This window comes from Homalodisca vitripennis, chromosome 5 (assembly GCF_021130785.1).
Source record: "Homalodisca vitripennis isolate AUS2020 chromosome 5, UT_GWSS_2.1, whole genome shotgun sequence".
NCBI classification, from domain to species: Eukaryota; Metazoa; Arthropoda; class Insecta; order Hemiptera; family Cicadellidae; genus Homalodisca; species Homalodisca vitripennis.
In genome coordinates, this window is record NC_060211.1 from 154,544,691 (window position 1) to 154,561,755 (window position 17,065).

At 32.4% G+C, this 17,065-nt stretch overlaps 1 protein-coding gene across 1 annotated transcript in view; it reads left to right on the forward strand.

The window, feature by feature from the left end:
• Window positions 1-15,982, forward strand: part of LOC124363676 — a 40,773-nt gene extending 24,791 nt beyond the window's left edge. Inside the window, exon 7 of the mRNA XM_046818935.1 lies at window positions 15,847-15,982. Within this exon, the coding sequence (XP_046674891.1) occupies window positions 15,847-15,982 (136 nt within the window). The remainder of the gene's footprint in view (window positions 1-15,846) is intronic.
• Window positions 15,983-17,065: the final 1,083 nt, after the last annotated feature.

Below are 17,065 nucleotides of genomic sequence, written 5' to 3' on the forward strand. Positions count from 1 at the left end.
AGTGACACGTTTAACCATACTTTATCACATCGAGCTAAAACTTTTTGATCTTGTCATCTGTTAAGAACGGAATTGCCTTCATCGACTAACAAGCACATATTAGAATAAAAAGTTCTCTTTTGAAAATTTGCTAAGTTTCGGTTTTTATTATTATTATTATTATTATTATTATTGTTTACTACCGTGAGGCAAATGAAGATTCATATTTCAATCTCTTAAGGTTTCAGAAACGCTCTTTGGATATAACCCCACAAAATCTCATTATCATATTAATTAAGCAATATTCATAAAAAGAAACTAGTAATAACTAAACTAAATGTTTTCTGCAAAAGCTACCAATAAATTGTATTTTATATGAAGTAATGTACTCCGTAATTATGGAAATTGAATAAAATTATAAACAAACAACTTATTTTATTTTCACAAATGTTAAACCCGTTTGTAGTATGTTATGTTCCTCATTTAATTTGCTCTTATTACAGGTACCAGACTTATTTATTACATACATGTGCAGCATCATACATAAAATTAGGAAAGGGTTATTGTGCTTTTAAATAGTCCTTCCGTCTCTTTCAGAAGTATGTACATTTTGTAATAGCTGAAATATTATTATGATTTATTTTAGCAATAATAAGAATCACAACTGCATTATTTAAGGGCATAGATAAATTCTTCTCTAGTTGTGGACAACAAATTTAGTTAGGATTTTTATTATTTCTCAGCGTAAGTACTCTACTTTAATACCACACTCTGAATGGAACACCATTGTAATGACTGAGGGCGAGGACTTAAAACCATAGGCTAGGCAATGGAGCACACTATTTTGACATACTACTAGAATTTCAAATGAACCTTCTTTACTTATACTTATGTCCAAAATATATATGTACAAAATCAATATTAAATTCAAACAGATTAAGCAGCACTTTTAAACTTTTGAGAACCTGTACAAACGTTTTAATGTGGACAAATAATAGTGTTATATGCACTTCGTGTAAAACTACAAGAACCTAACAAAATGTAATATCTGAATCATTGGATGGGCAGGTGTCAACGTACACCACCTTTTTATCCTTTATCCTGATTGCAAAGGGGTATCGCTATCTAAAATCTCATAGCCAAAGTTGCTACCCAAGCAGCTTGAAGTACATTTGAAATTGAAGGACGGTAATAACACTTGTTAGTTATAGTAATTCATAAAATATTAACATTATATGAGTGGGTTCAGATTTCAATAGAAATAAGCCATCGCTGAATAAAAGGTTTGGACAGAATATAAAAGAACCTGTATTTTGGTAAAAGTAAAAAAAGTAAAGGATATTTTATTATTCCAGTTGACCTTAGGGCTCTGGAGCTGTATCTAACATTTAAACAGGAGTCTAATGGCTTAAAGGTGACTTCTAAACCACCACCAAAGGCCGGGCAGGCAAGTTGTTTGCAAGGACTGGATCACTCAGCGGTCACCCATCCAAGCAGCAGCCTCGCTCAACGTTGCTTGATTCGGTTATCCATAGTATTGTGGATTATTATCCATATAATACACCATTAGTATTGTGATTTTATTGGTACATTGAAAAAAAAGTACATGCAATGAAAAAAAAGAGTTTGCAATGTTATATATTTTTAAATTCTGTTGTATCCAGTCTTGTATTGTTGGGGGATGATTTGCCAAATTACTATATCCGGCCATTCCTAAAGCAATTAGAGCTGTCAAAGCCCCAAATGGCCTGCCGGCGGGCTTCATCTGCCAATTTGTGGCAAAGCAGATGTGACTGATATTCTGATAGAGATAATAATAAGCATGCTCAATGTCAACCACTGGCCTTTTTGCGAAAAATATAGACCTTCAAAATTACTGAATTGTAGTTTCATGACCCTACGAGTATTTTAGTAATCTATTCATTTTATCAGCGATTTTAAAATATGTTTTGTTTACAGTTTATTACACTCAAAATGTGGTGTTATACTTTTTGTAATATATAACGATGGGGAATGAGCGGAATACTACTATGCTATATATGTATGTCAATAAAAATATATGTACTATATATTTGAGAAATGAATAGTTAAGGTTTTCAAGGCCAATCAACCACAATACTCAAGTTTTTGTTAAATATTTTTTTAATAAAAAAGTGGCGTCCAGAAATATTTGTAATACCTAATTTTTTACATAAAAGTCATAACAAGTCGTACGTTTCATTATCTGATCATAAATTTCATACGGACAGACAGTAAATACAAATTTTGAATCATACTCCAAGATGAAAGTTTTGAAATAAAAAAATAATCCGACGAATAGTGAACAAATAAAATGAAGTTTTACTCGATTCAGAAGCACAAAACTGGAGCTTCTCACCGGATATTACCAGAACGATTTCACTGGCGGTAAACGAGCTGTAAGGGATTGAATGTGCGAGTTCAGGGGAAATGAAAACTCATTATATTTGCGCCCCGCAGTCGCTGTTAATGGAACTGTGCGATTGGGAGCATTTTTAATTGGGCCATTTAATTTGGTGCATTTAACCGACGTAGCAAGCTATCGGGCACGAATATATTCCGATAAAATTTTATTTATTTCCGGACAGTAAAACCCTTGTGTGGTATGCTCTTATTATACTTTATTTAGTGAGTGGTTTTATGTATTGTAGGCACGGAATTCGGTGCTGAGCTGTTCCCAGTTCGTTCGCAGCTACTGAGGGAATACTTGTTAGTTTATTTTTCACCGCTTAGTAATACGCTTTAATTCCCCTCGTAGACCCACCTGATCTGAGATTGTAATGGAAAAAAGAGGTGTCCTCACTGGACTCCCATTGACAGAGAGAGAATTAAGGACATCTTCAGGATGATTTATTGTGAAAAGTATTTTTCTCTATTTATTAAACAACGGTTTAGGTTGCATCGTATATACCTAGCTAATACCATGTGTTGATCAATGCTTAGTAAATATACTCACCCTACACTACACGAGTGTTGTGTTATAGAGGGTTATAAATATTGTTTAACTTTCTCTTACAAATTAACATTTCCTTTTCTCTCATATTGAACACCTTGGAGCATTTAACTAATCACATATTTGATAAAGGGAATTTTTTTGCAATAAAGAAAACTTTTGACATTTATATTTAATTTACTAAGCACTTACTTAGGTAAGACTTGGTTTGTGCTGTAAGTGAGTCAAATGCTTACCAAGCCATTACGAAATGGTTCAGAGATAAGGACTGTCATTGGTGGCAATCACTTGGAAACTTATTAGTGGCACTAACCTCCTGTTCACTAACTGGCTGAAGAAGTAAACAGGGGCCTTTTCACACATACAATTTTCCTTATTAGTGGGCAGGTTTAGTTCATGAAACACTTGCACACCTCAGGACTCACTACTGAAGACTATTTAATCATCCTGAAGAGACTGCTAAACACACTATTTTGGTTTGTAAGGCGCTTGAGGTTAGAAGAACCCTATGTTGAATTTCACAGCTAGGTAATCATTCTAACGTGAGTAATAGTCAGAAACTTAGAGATCGTTGAATATACAGCAGTAGGTACTAATGGAGCCTTGAGTGCACAATAACCTTAGGTTGATAAGTTGGAAACTTAGAGCACATTATACACGATTTTCAATCTTTATAATCTATAGTAATTAGACAGGGCTACAATTGTTTAATGTATACGTGAGTATCGTATGAATAAATACAATTATTCTCAATATTATTTACAGAGTTTTAATAAGTTATAAATAAAAAAATCTATTTGTTTTAGTAGTTTATATTTATACGTGTGATAATTAAGTATAACATTTACTTACGCTTATCAAATGGAAGGTATACATAATAGCAGAAAATACATGATTTATTGAATGATACCTATAAAATATCACTCATAAACATTTAAAAACAATTTTACATAACATTAGCAGAGAATAAAGACAATCATACAAAGTTCGACTTACAAGTGAGATTAAACAACTACAGAATTCGTTTATTTGTTCAAATTGATTTAAGGGCTTATATTAGGTTTAGGCATAGGTATTTTCGAAGTTGTTAAAAAAATTAATACGGACCTATACATAATATTGAATTTCAAAATTATCATATTGGAATATCCTAAGAAAACCTTTGGGATTTGAAATAAAATCCACAATTATTGAATCGAATTTAATTCGATAATAATAATATTTGCAGTTATACTATAATATGAAAAGAATATATTTTTTGAAGTTGTTAGAGAAATTAATAAGGACCTATACATAATATTGAATTTCAAAATTAGTATATTGGAATATCCTAAGAAAACCTTTGGGGTTTGAAATGAAAATCTACAATTATTGAATTGATTTTAATTTGCAGTTACATAATGTCAAAAGAAATGTTAATGTATATTCCATAATAGACTTTGATCATAAACAAATTAGGCTCAATATTTTGTTTTCCCTGAAGTTGGAAGCTAATTCTGCTAATAAAGAAACAATTAGGGGTCCTCACTCCAATAAACAATTAACAATAGTAAAACAAAACAGAAGAGATAATGCTGTTCTAAGTTGTTCCTGGAAGTAAATCCCGAAGGATCTCAGTCCCTTAGATTTGCAATAAATTATTTTTCATTCTTAAAGTACATAATCAATGCCATATTAAACTTGATTCCTAACTTTTCACCTCAACATATAAGAAACGTACTGATATTTACGGCAATTTATTAATATTATTAATAGGAAATGTAGCACTCCTAAACGTATTTGTAATTGTATTATATATGTGTCTACATTATTCATTAAGTGATAAGCGTTATGGTTTCCAATGTATACTTAGGATATAATATATTAATATGTTTCGAATTTAATTTCATACATATTGAGTTACAACAATATATGGGTACGACTATGGGAAGCTGATAAAGAAAATGTCAGAATCAGTTTGCAAATTACCTGTATTTGTATATGCAGAGGAAACATGTTTGCAAACTTACTGATAGTAGAAGATCTTAGAGCCTCTAAAAAGACTTTTGGAAAAAAATTAAAGGTACAACTATGAGTGTGACTGTGTATGTACTGTCACTGTCTTTTTTTAAAACTACTTTATAAAATCATATAGGACTGCATCTGAAATTCAGACTACTATAATTAATTATATTTTTAACTGTGACTTACGATGTACTTTTTGACATCATGTACAGTAAAAAACATCGAAATGTTTAACACAACCCTTAATTTACTACTCCGATTGTTTTTACGACTTTTATGAACTAAGTCGATTGTAATATACACATTTTAAGAGTTTAGATCGACTTTTATTATATTATGATATATACTCGTATTTAGATTAGAGCTTAGTCTAATATGGCCAAAAAATTTATTCAATCAAAATTATAATTCTAAATTTCCAAACACGCTTCTCATCTGTAAGTCTTATGCATTAAAAGCTACATCTAATGCTGAAAACACAAAGAAGATTGCCTCTGACACTTTGAAGACTAGCGGAAACTCTGCAGACTGTTTCATAAGACTTATCTGATGGTGGTAGTTTAAACTGTCACATAGGGCTTTTATACAAATTGGTGCTCCAATTTGCACTCTATAATCAATAACCTCGATCGTCAAACCCGCAAATTTTTCAAAAGTCGAAATAGGAGGGTTTCGAAAGATCAAAAAAATTACATTTTGCCTTATTATATTTTTCTTATTTAAAAAACAAAACTTAAAACTGACCTTCTGACATATATATATATATATATATATATATATATATATATATATATATATATACATATATTCATATCAACGTTATTCAATTAGATACAGAGACGGTTTATACAGGTTTGCCAAAAATATAAAAGCTGGATTTATTTTTAATTTTAATTATTTGAGTTCAAATATACATAAATGCTTCAATAATAATATACATATTTAAAACTAAACATATTTAATTAAGTGAAGTAAGAAGTGTAATTGTTTTTACAGTACAGTTTTGATGAAGGTCGGAATTATCATTATTCATAGCACAGAAACCAAACTAACTGAGCAAGTACAATTTAACATGCGCTAGTAACCACTTGGGCATTGGACTGATTGATAAATTGACGATGTTGACCCTTAATCCCCTCGGTTACCCATAACTGATACACACCGGATATTTCCATTAATGCAATTTGTATTGCAAAAGTTTTTATGTCACTTGGAAAACAGTGTTCAGGTTTCCACTCGAAAGTCTTTGTATATATTTGCATTCTAAAATAAATCACTCATAAAATGCATCAGAGACAAAATGTTTCTTGTGTAGTAGAAAATATTGCGAGGTCCAAATACAATGAAGGGAATCGTTTTTTAAAAAAGGTTTTCTGGTGTAAGACACAACTAGATCTAGTTTCAGAAAATTTACAAAAGTTTTAACTTTAAATAATACTCAGACAACTTTTATACTTTAATTATTTGTCGTCTGAAACACTTTAAGCGAAAAAAAATTGTTTTTAGTGTTTATGTCAAACTGATTTAAAAATGGTTATAACATTTTAAACGTTTCATTATTTATTGTAAAAAAATTGAGCCTTCCTCAGAATTCTTGTTGAAAGACGATAAGACTTTGGTATTTCGTTTAAAAGCAAATTCTAGTTATACAAGGATGGTAAACTTAAATCTTTAGATTATCACTATTTAAATGTATAAATTTCTCAATTGAGCCTATAATTTTTACGTTATTAGGTGAAATTTATAGAAAACCAAAAATAATCACCCCAGTCTTTGATATTGTTAAGAAGTCGGTTGCAACATTTAATTTACGTAGAAGGAATTCCTTAACAAGTTCCTTTAATATCACCGTTACACAGTTTGGAGCTGTCTAAGCCCAACTTCGTTGTAACGCTCATAATTAATCTCTTCAGGACACTCCTAAATATCAGTTGCGGATTCTGCAACTTGTCAGATTCTAAGGCTATTTTAGAGTTTGAAAGTAAATCAATTTAGCTACGTTTAATTGACGTTGCATAAATTAATTGACATTCTGTAAAAAACAAAGCTTTACTTTCTTCAATCACGTACATTACATACATAAAGTGTTGCAGATAATATTTAACAACAATAAAGATTGCCCTCGTTGCTCACAAAGACAAAAAGACTGACATAAGAGTTACAGAAGATTACAAATATTTCTCCCCCAAACAATGTTCAAGTGCTACTCACTGAGATGCTTGACACACTTCAACTATTTTTGCTTTCTCTTCGAAATGTCATTACACTGTTAACTCGTTGTGGCCTCTTTTTATATTTGGAAAGAATAATATTATCTAGCTAATGGTCTATATTGTTAATGCGTAGTAAAGAGTTAGGCTTATATGAGGTTTGAAGTAAATAAAGTAATGCAATTGGAATTCTATTTATATATTTCCAATTTTATATTTACCAAATTTAAACCTTGATAATGTTTTCATATAATGAAGTAACATTTTGCTACTTGCGTTTGGAAAATGCAAACATTTTTTATTATTACGGTACACCGATATAGTTTTTCTCATTATTTAACAATAATACATTTGAAATTTGTAATTGAGTGTACCGCTTTATAAAAGCAGTACAATTTTAAAGCAAATTAAATATATACAAGAGAATATCAGGACTGTAAACAATAATTATTTAGGGTAGTTGACATGTTGACATTTTACTGGTGGTTAATTTGGACAACAGTTCCCTGACGTCTGGCATTTGACTGTACCGTTATTTACGCTTTATAGTTTATATGACATCCATAAATATGAATACATAAATAAAAAATGATAATACTAAAGTAAAGCATATTAAATCTTTCAAATATATTTAAAATCACTCCTCACATTGCTCTCTATAAGTCCTTTTATTCATAAACTTTCCTGTAGTAAATATTGCGCCAAATGCTGAGAAAATTTAGTTCGGGTTTTATGTCTTACGAAAAATGAATAATTTTATTATATTATAAAAATATTAACCAGTTATAGATTTAGTCACCTTAAAAGTACCCATAAAAGTAAGTCTGTATCCTTTTTCCGTACAGTTTATTGTGCTCTTGTTTTCATGGGTTTTAATCGAAATTGAGTTAGCAATTCTATAAAAATAATCTGAATACAGGAATGTTAATGAACTACTTTGAATAAAATATGATGTGTAAAATTTTTAATATGCATAATCTATAAAAGGAATGCATATAATTTTTTGAAAACCACACACCCATAAAAAACGAACTCAGTATACATGTGTACAGTACAAAAGTGCAGTTTTTGGTTAGTATCACAAAACTGTTCCTGACCCCAAAATACCAACAAATATTTGGCCAAATATAACTTTTTCAAATGTAAATCTTCGTCAAAACAGTTTAAAAGCATTTTGAAGTTTTTTTCATGAAAATTAACAGTGAGGTAGCTATCTCATGCCAGTACAAATTGGTTAGTAATTCAGATTTTAATTATTTTAAATCGGGAAAGTAATTAATATCAATAGTAATGGTAAACGGCGTGAAATCCCGTGTAAATGTTTTATATATATATATATATATATATATATATATATATATATATATATATATATATATATATATATATATATATAATATGAAAGTATTGATTGCAATTAGAGTTGTATAGCCATTCTAAAATATACTCGTATTTACTCACTGCTTTTACTTACTGATTTTACTGAGTAAAATACAATAGTCAATAAGTGATAAACTTTTAATGTTATTAAGTAAGCCTAACTATGTAAATATTTTGGACTAATAACCAGATCATAATATTCCACAATCGTGTTCTTCGAGCTAACACCTGTTTCAGGTAACAACTGTGTCGTATCTTGGAGGTTTCAAAATTCTTTTGATGGAAATTTATATTTATATTTTAACTATAGAGTTTGTATAGTTTGGGTAAGTGTAAACGTCAATTATAAGTAAAGAAGAGCTTTAAGCCTTTGAGGAGTGGTTTTCTGCTTAAAATGAAAAATGAAACAGAAAGAGCCATGAACCTGAAGCGTTATGTAAATCACGCTTAGAGGTTTTCAACTAGTTTGATTGTTATTCATTTTTTGCATGTTATGGAGTTATATTACCTTTTTAAATATATTTTGGTCCCCACACTGCAGAAATAGACAAACTTTATTATAAGAAATACAAACTAAGCAATATTTTCTCACAAAAATATAAATTTTACAGCGTAATATACACAGATAAATACACAAAATAAGGCAATTAAAATGTTTCCAAATTGTTCAGTTAAACTAACAGCAATGAACGGAACGGTGAACACATAATGAGTTTCATCCCCCCTCGTCTTGCATATTCAGCCTTCCTCAGACCGTTTAGTGTCCCTAATATCGTTTTGGAATGTGGTGGTTTTATTCGTTGAAGTTCTATTAACAAGCTCCTATTTTGGTTAGAATTTTAGTTATAAAACTTAAATAAGAAGTAGTCATACAGTGGATAAAAATTCCATAACTTGCGTGTACGATTTAGTGTACTTCATCACTTTCTCACTCTAGAAATTGTCATGGCAGTCACCAGAAACAGTTGGTCCCTGGAAGGTCCCGACTGTGAAGTATTAGAATATGGTTCCTAGTAGTTACAAATATTGATTCCTAGATCCATCAGGGTCCTTGATAAGCTTAGTAATATACTATGTGTAGACAATCTTTAAACCTTTTAATTTTGATGTATTCGCATATCAGTATGATTCACTTTCAGTATATTCATGTCCGTTGTATTCGACTGGGGAAAGATATTTGCGCCAAACACCCACTTTCAATAAAAACAGACTCTTACTTTACCAAGCCTTACATTTATATTTTAGACTGGTCATACAAACGATGCTTTAATTATGTTTATTTGAAATCTATAGTAAAGGCTGTAAACATCCTATTTGATTAACTTACACGCATTGAAATTATTTTCATTGAATTGTTCTGTACTAAATGTTCAGAAATGTTTAGGATGTTTAAAACTATAACCTGTCAATACATAGGTTTTTATTACAAATTGCACCTTCAAACCAGCAAGTACATAACCATAAGTACAAACCTAAAAGTACATAATTATTCCGAGGTTTTACCTATCTTGCTTGATTGTAGAAGTCTTAAACATTTCTTCAGCAAAACAACGCTCGTCCACCCATCTGGAATCAGATTTACACGTCAAATTATAATACATACAGTTTCCGCTCACACCTAACTTGGTTTATGATATCCGATGTCAAACTTGTAACAGATTTTTTCATAAATGCAAACAATGCAAACGCCAATATTACTAAACACTAATATTCACTTATAGAACTTTTATACGAATTCATTTTTGAGCTTAGTAATTTTTAATTCTACAAAATGTAATGAAACTAACAACAGGTTCAGGGTTCAAATATTTGTTAAAACAAACATAAAGCCCGTAATGAAAGAAGTTAAAGTACAACATATTTATCATAAAATTTTCTGTATCGGTATTGTTATTAATCCTCGAGGTGGTTGTTTATGTTGTTTCCTATTTTTTGACATATACAACGTAGTGTTATCTAGTTATTTATATAAGAGATCCATGATTGGTGAGTTTGTCTATAATCGGTTGTTTAAAAACTAGACTGTAATATAACAATTAGTGTAATAATTTTAACCAATGCATTTTAAATGTATATTTTCACAATAATTTGACGTAGAAAACTAAGAAGTATCGGTATTGACACTTTAGGAGCCTTGCTTTCAGATACTTAATGTTGTTACGAGAAGATAATATGAAGGTATTTATATACCTGATAAATTTTCCTGACTACCTGAATGACAAAGACAAGTGATGAACGACAGTCAAAGCTGCTTGAACAAGAGTATTTAATACTTATTTATTTATTGGAAGTTTTACCGATAACAAATCAAAACTATTTTTATTTACTTGAATTTTCCTGTCCTGTTTTTGTATTGTCATATATCCTTTAAAAAATGCAATGGTATTGCACAAATTTAACAACATACATTGTAATATAAATTTTAATTGCACACATCGAGGAGAGCAATTAAACCAACTTAAAGTTGAATGTTAGTGGTGCGGACTAGCGCTCTTTTATTAATTAAACCAAAGCAAGTGCCGAGAATAATGTCGCAATATAAATAAAAAATAGGAAATGTTAATTATCTTTATTCGATATGACTTCAATAAATGGATTTGCGTTTATAAGGCGACCTACATACTATTTAAAAACCTTTAAACTGTCATCTGAGACATATCTAGAATTTGTAAATCACTGAAAAGACTTACTATACTCAAATGCAATTTGTGTCTGAAAATTACTGCAGTTGACTGCGGATTATTGCAGATTTCCTCACTCTCTGTCTAAGTTGGACACTTATAAACTTGATGAGACAGTCATAGAGCTAGGGTCTAAAATTCACCAAATTATAAAAGTTGGAAATAATACGAGTAAATGCCTTGTGGTGTCGAAGACAGATTACTAGCGACAGAGTGAAGTTGGAGTTACATCTCTAAAGTGGATAAAGGCGGCATCAGAGAAACTCATTTTTCACCAACACTGTGACACGGAGTAACGTTAACGTACCGTTAATTCTAGTACTTGAGTTTCCCTGGAGGTAGTGATAACGTAACGTGTTTCTGAAATGCGTATTTGTAATTGAAAGTCCCTTTTTATATATGTCTTATTTCTCAGTAGCAGTAGATACTAGTACAGTCTTGCTACAGTTACAATAAATAGCCTACCACTGTCAAATCAGACAACAATTGGGCAAATTATCTTCCTGCACAAAAGCCTGACGAGACATTTTGTTGGCCTTCCATTGGATTGTCCACTTTGTTTAACTTATTTATTAGTACAACTTTGTTTTTAAATTATATACATTTTATAATGAAAAACGTTTTATTCAATTAGCCCGCCATAACTTCTGTGGTGAGAAAACACTTCACCAAAATATATTTTCATAGTTATTTCGGCTAATAATAAATGTCAAACAACTTCGCACCATGTATTCCTTACCAGGTATGTATAGAGGCATATCTAAGTGTCTCAGAACCAATCAGGTGGTGAGGAGAGGTGTGGTCAGGAGGGGAGTCACTGCTCTAGATAGGTTTTTCTCACTACGCGCGTAATGCCGTGAGTGGCCTTTTAGTAAATTTGCTAGCAGCTTTTCTTTTATAGTCTCATACGGTAGTTATAGTGATTTTACAGTGCTGGATACTGGTTTTTTGTTAGTATGTGGATATTATTTTCATTCAGTTTTTGACAATGAATGACGAGACATATTATTGGAGTCTTTTTTTAAATTTATAAATAATTCAAATAACAAAACAACTTCTAGAGTGTAACAATGAGACAATAATTTCTGGCTGCTTGCTTGAGGAAGAGCGAATTGAGCTTGCTGTTGGCACAAAAAATGTTTTGGATTCCAATGCTGAAAGCGAACATTGTAAATTTGACACAAACTCTGAGAAAACTGACGTGTGAATAGGACAGCTTGGTAAGTTCATAAGGCATGAATGACAAAAACAGATTCTCAAAATTTTGTCCAAAAGTTACCGTCGATCCAAACAGCTTACAGAGCTTAAACCCGATATGACCACTGTTGAAAGCTTTCATATCCGATGATATAACAGACAAATTGTAAACTTCACAAGCCAGCAGTTACAATTAATTCATGCAGCAAAACTATTACCGGGTACAACAATATTGCGCTCTTACTAAACATGAGGTAATAATGAATTTTTGGGTTATTGTATTTAATGTGTGTTAAAAATAAAACCATGTCCATACAGACAACTGTGGTATTACAGACGGAATGGCCGCAGAAATATATGTCAAAGAGAAATTGTCATACTCCCATTGAAGGAATTCGTTTTCATGATAGACAAATACCGGCTCAAAGAAAAAAAGATACAACTTGGTACCGATAAGGAACATTTTTGATATTTTTATTAGTCACTGAAAATCTTTTACAATGCATATGCTACTATAGACAAAATGCTGGAACCCTTCCGAGGCCGATGCAAAATTTGACAATATGTATCAAAACAACCGGCAAAGTATGGTTTTATATTCATACGGTTTCACATGCTAAAAATGTTTCACGACGAGTATTTCGATATATGCAGGGAACAGTCCAATAGGCCTTATCAGGTTGACAATGACGTTTCTAGCGCAGTCAATCGAGTTGCACAACCAGTACTGAATTGTGGAAGGAATGCAATAATGGTCAGTTGCTATACATCTATACCATTGGCAAGTGAATTATATACTAATCATAGACCAAACTGTAGTTGGAATTCTTTGAATAAACAAACCCCATTTACTATCAGAAATAAAAAATCCATGACCTTCCTGGGTGTAGCAGTATCTTAGTATACGGTAAAGACACAAACAAATGCACTTTATTTTCGTAAGTTTCTAGTAAGAAAGCAAAGAAATACGTTATTATGCTATCTACAAAGCACAAAGATGACGCGATTGACGAGTCAACTTTAAACCAAAAGTGAAATTGAGGTTGTAGACTGGCTGAAGAGTGAATATTCAGTTTCAAGAGTGAGTAATGTGGCCATTCACACTTTTTTGAGGGCTTTTTAACTTAGCCAGTAAATTGCCAAATAATGGCCAACTTTAAACATCTCTAAGAAAGTACCGAGAAGAGTGTTTATCAAAAACTTTTGATAGCCATTCGTTGAGAAAAGAGCCTCAATCCCAACACTGTCTGTTGCGCAGAGAGAATCAATTCAAAAAACAACTGGGGTTAGCATAAGTACCGTAACCAAAGTGCGATTTTTGACCTGCCAAAAAGAATCTTTATACGCAAAATCACTGCTGTAGCTGCAAAATATTTCTATGTAAAGAACACAACAAGAAACATGATACGAATACTACAAGAGTAAATATGAAGACAGCCAATAAAATCCTGAAAACGACACAACCCGTAAGAACTTTGATTGGGAATTTTTCTTAAGTTGTCGCAGTGATATTTTATATATATATATATACATATATATATATGTACCTATAAATGATTTTAAATGAAATAATAATCAAATTATGTATTTGAAGAACTAAACTATTTAGTTTTAGTTATATAAATAAAACACTAAAAAACAGTTATTTAAAAATGTGTTATTTCATTATTTTAATCAAATATTAAAGGTAATAAAAAATCTCACTGGGATATTAAATAACTTTCAATAAGGGAAGTTCTTGCGGGTTAGTGAAATCATTTAGACGACACTACTTGACCGTAAATGAATTTTAATTACGGATTAAGACTAATAAGGATTTCGTTTGATTAAGGCTAAATTAAAAAGCAGTGTTCGTGGTTTTACGCAGTGACCGTGGCCTGGAACTTATGTAATCCTTCAAAAGTAATTTTGGCTATACGATTAAGCATAAACAACTTTTTGATTGTTAAACAAAGATTATTATTTATTTATATAGTCATCACTTTAATTTATTAAGAATAAATGAACATTTCGCAGTTAATAATTGTTTTACTCAATTGCTGCCATACGTCCTTTAATTGTGATATATAATTCACTGGTAGTTTGAACTTAAAATAGCGTTATATAGAAAATCAGTAAGACGTCAAATAGCAGTATTTGGGAGCTCTAGACGAGAAGATTATACAAGGTCTGAACACTTATTAACTTAGAGTTAACGGCGCTAATTAGTTTGTCGGCTTAACACTAATTTGGCTTTGGTCTTTGTATGAATTTCAATTCATTCACATTTCCTAAGCATTTAAAAATTTTAGACACTCAAGGAAGTTAACTGTAATTTATAATTCTATAAATTTTAAAGTAATTGCACTGAACGTATTATTTTAACCAAGTAAGCTTTCAGAATAATAAATAAATACTATTCCAATAATCTTTCAATGTAATGCAAATGTTTATTCAAATACCGCAAACTTCTTGTGTAAAATAATATACAATTAATTTTAAAGTTTTTGCCCCTTAATTCTTTCCCTTTGAAAAAACTGGCAACTTATCATTTTTCGGTTGTACTAGATTACTATATAAACAAAAAAAGTATGTAAAACCCAGTAGGACCAAATATGAAAATCATAATAATTATTTTTCATGTTTTTCAAAATATTCATGGTGAAACGAAGCAATTTTTTGGTGGGTAAAAATTTATTTTCCTTTTACTGATGTGGGCATATTGGGAGAGATGTGACTGTGACGGCAGGAAATGGAAATCCATCTCATCTGGGGTCACTATTGCTTGAGTGATATGAGGCGCACGTGAGGTCAATTTTAACTGATCGACGTGTTACACGTGTATAGATTTCTTTTATCAAATTTAAGACAATTTAACAGTTACATAAGTTATTTTAGAGTAAATGAAATAAAAAAATTAGAGAAAATTAAGTATTTGCCGAACATATGAATTAAGACTGAACATACATACGTAATATCCGGTATAATAAAATCAGAAGCACGTGTTCTGTTGTATTTTCAACTGGTATTATTAAGTTCTTGTCCCATGTCAATCATTATATATATATATATATATATATATATATATATATATATATATATATATATATATATATATATATATATAAGTAAAATGTATATTTTTAAGTATACGCTAGATTATACACATACGGCGGCTAGACATAAGTATCCCTTGTTATGAGCCGTTAGTGGAGGTATATCGAATATTATCTAATCCCTTATGAAATTCACTATGGCATCATCTGACATAGAGTAGCATTTGCTAAGAGTTACACTTTAAGACTGGATTAATTTCAAATATTTATATTAAATTTTATTTCATTATATCAAATAACCTGGTTTTTTGATAGTGTATACAGTAAAGAAATATAGATGATTTTATATTTTTGCTATTAACGAGGTTAATATGATAGTTAATTCATAGTGAAGTGGCCTCGGGGTCAGTTGGCTTTCCACTGTACGGGTGTTTTGGCGACCCCGGGGTACCTCAGCCAAGCTGTGAGAACCTTCTCACAGTCCTTCCAGAGCTAGGGCCTTTCCTCCCATCTTTTAGATCTTAGCTCACTGTCTTTATTCTTTTCTGAGCTAACTTTGCTCGCCTTCTTCTTATTTTCGACCCCGCATTACGGGTGTCCTTCCACCTTCTTTCGAACGGTGCATGCTGGGGAGTCCTGGGAGTGTCCCTGTCTAGTTGCAGGGACCGATGTGTGCCTTGCACTGCCGATGGCCCTCTCCAGTGTGTTGTCAGAAGCCAGCTACTTCGGTTCTTGGTCAGGAAGTGCGGCATGGATGCAGGGATCGGACTCTGCATTGCCACGGGCGACCCCTAGCACGTACGGCACCTTGTGTGTATCGGTGCTGGGCAAACGGAGGTTCGGGCCCCGGAGAACTGGGGTAGGGGCGTCCTCTCTCCTACGGGAGGAGGACCTCCAAGGGTACACCCGCTCTCGGCCAATGAACGGGCCGCTCCTTGCCGCACGATGCGCTGGTGACAAAAAAGCATGGACTGTCAAACCACATACAGGAGTAATGGAAAGGAGAAGGAGCAAGCCGCTTTCAAGCGCAGCTCAATTATGCAAAGGTCTCTGACCTTGACGACTGGGACGCCGACGAGGGAACTTAAAACCTCCCCTCCGCCGGTGCCGTTCAAGGCTGATAGTGACACCGGATCGTCGTCCGGATCCGGAAAGAGGAAAGAGGAGGTCGATCTGGCGATGGAGGTGACCAACCTGGAAACACCTCAAACTAAGAAAGAAGGAATTCCTCCCTGCAAGAGTCCTCTTCGTGCGGCATTCGGTCTGCAAATGCTTCGGCAGCAGCATGACGATGCCAGTGAAGAGGAGGACCTGTCACTAAACAAAATGAAAGCTCTTTTGAAGGAGATGGCCAGGGCTCTCCTTACTCAGAGGAACGTGAACAAGGCGATAAAGGATGGAATTCCGAAACTCGATGATTTCCTTGGTGAAATCGAGGAATGCCGGAAGATCAGCCTGAAGGCGGTGAAGCAGGAGCGCGAAATCATGAACCGTGTCATATGCTTTACAAGTACGAGCGCTGCTTGACAGAGAGTTTCGCAATCATTGGATAGGACGTAGGGGAGCAATAGAGTGGCCACCTAGATCACCTGATCTAAATCCTCTTGA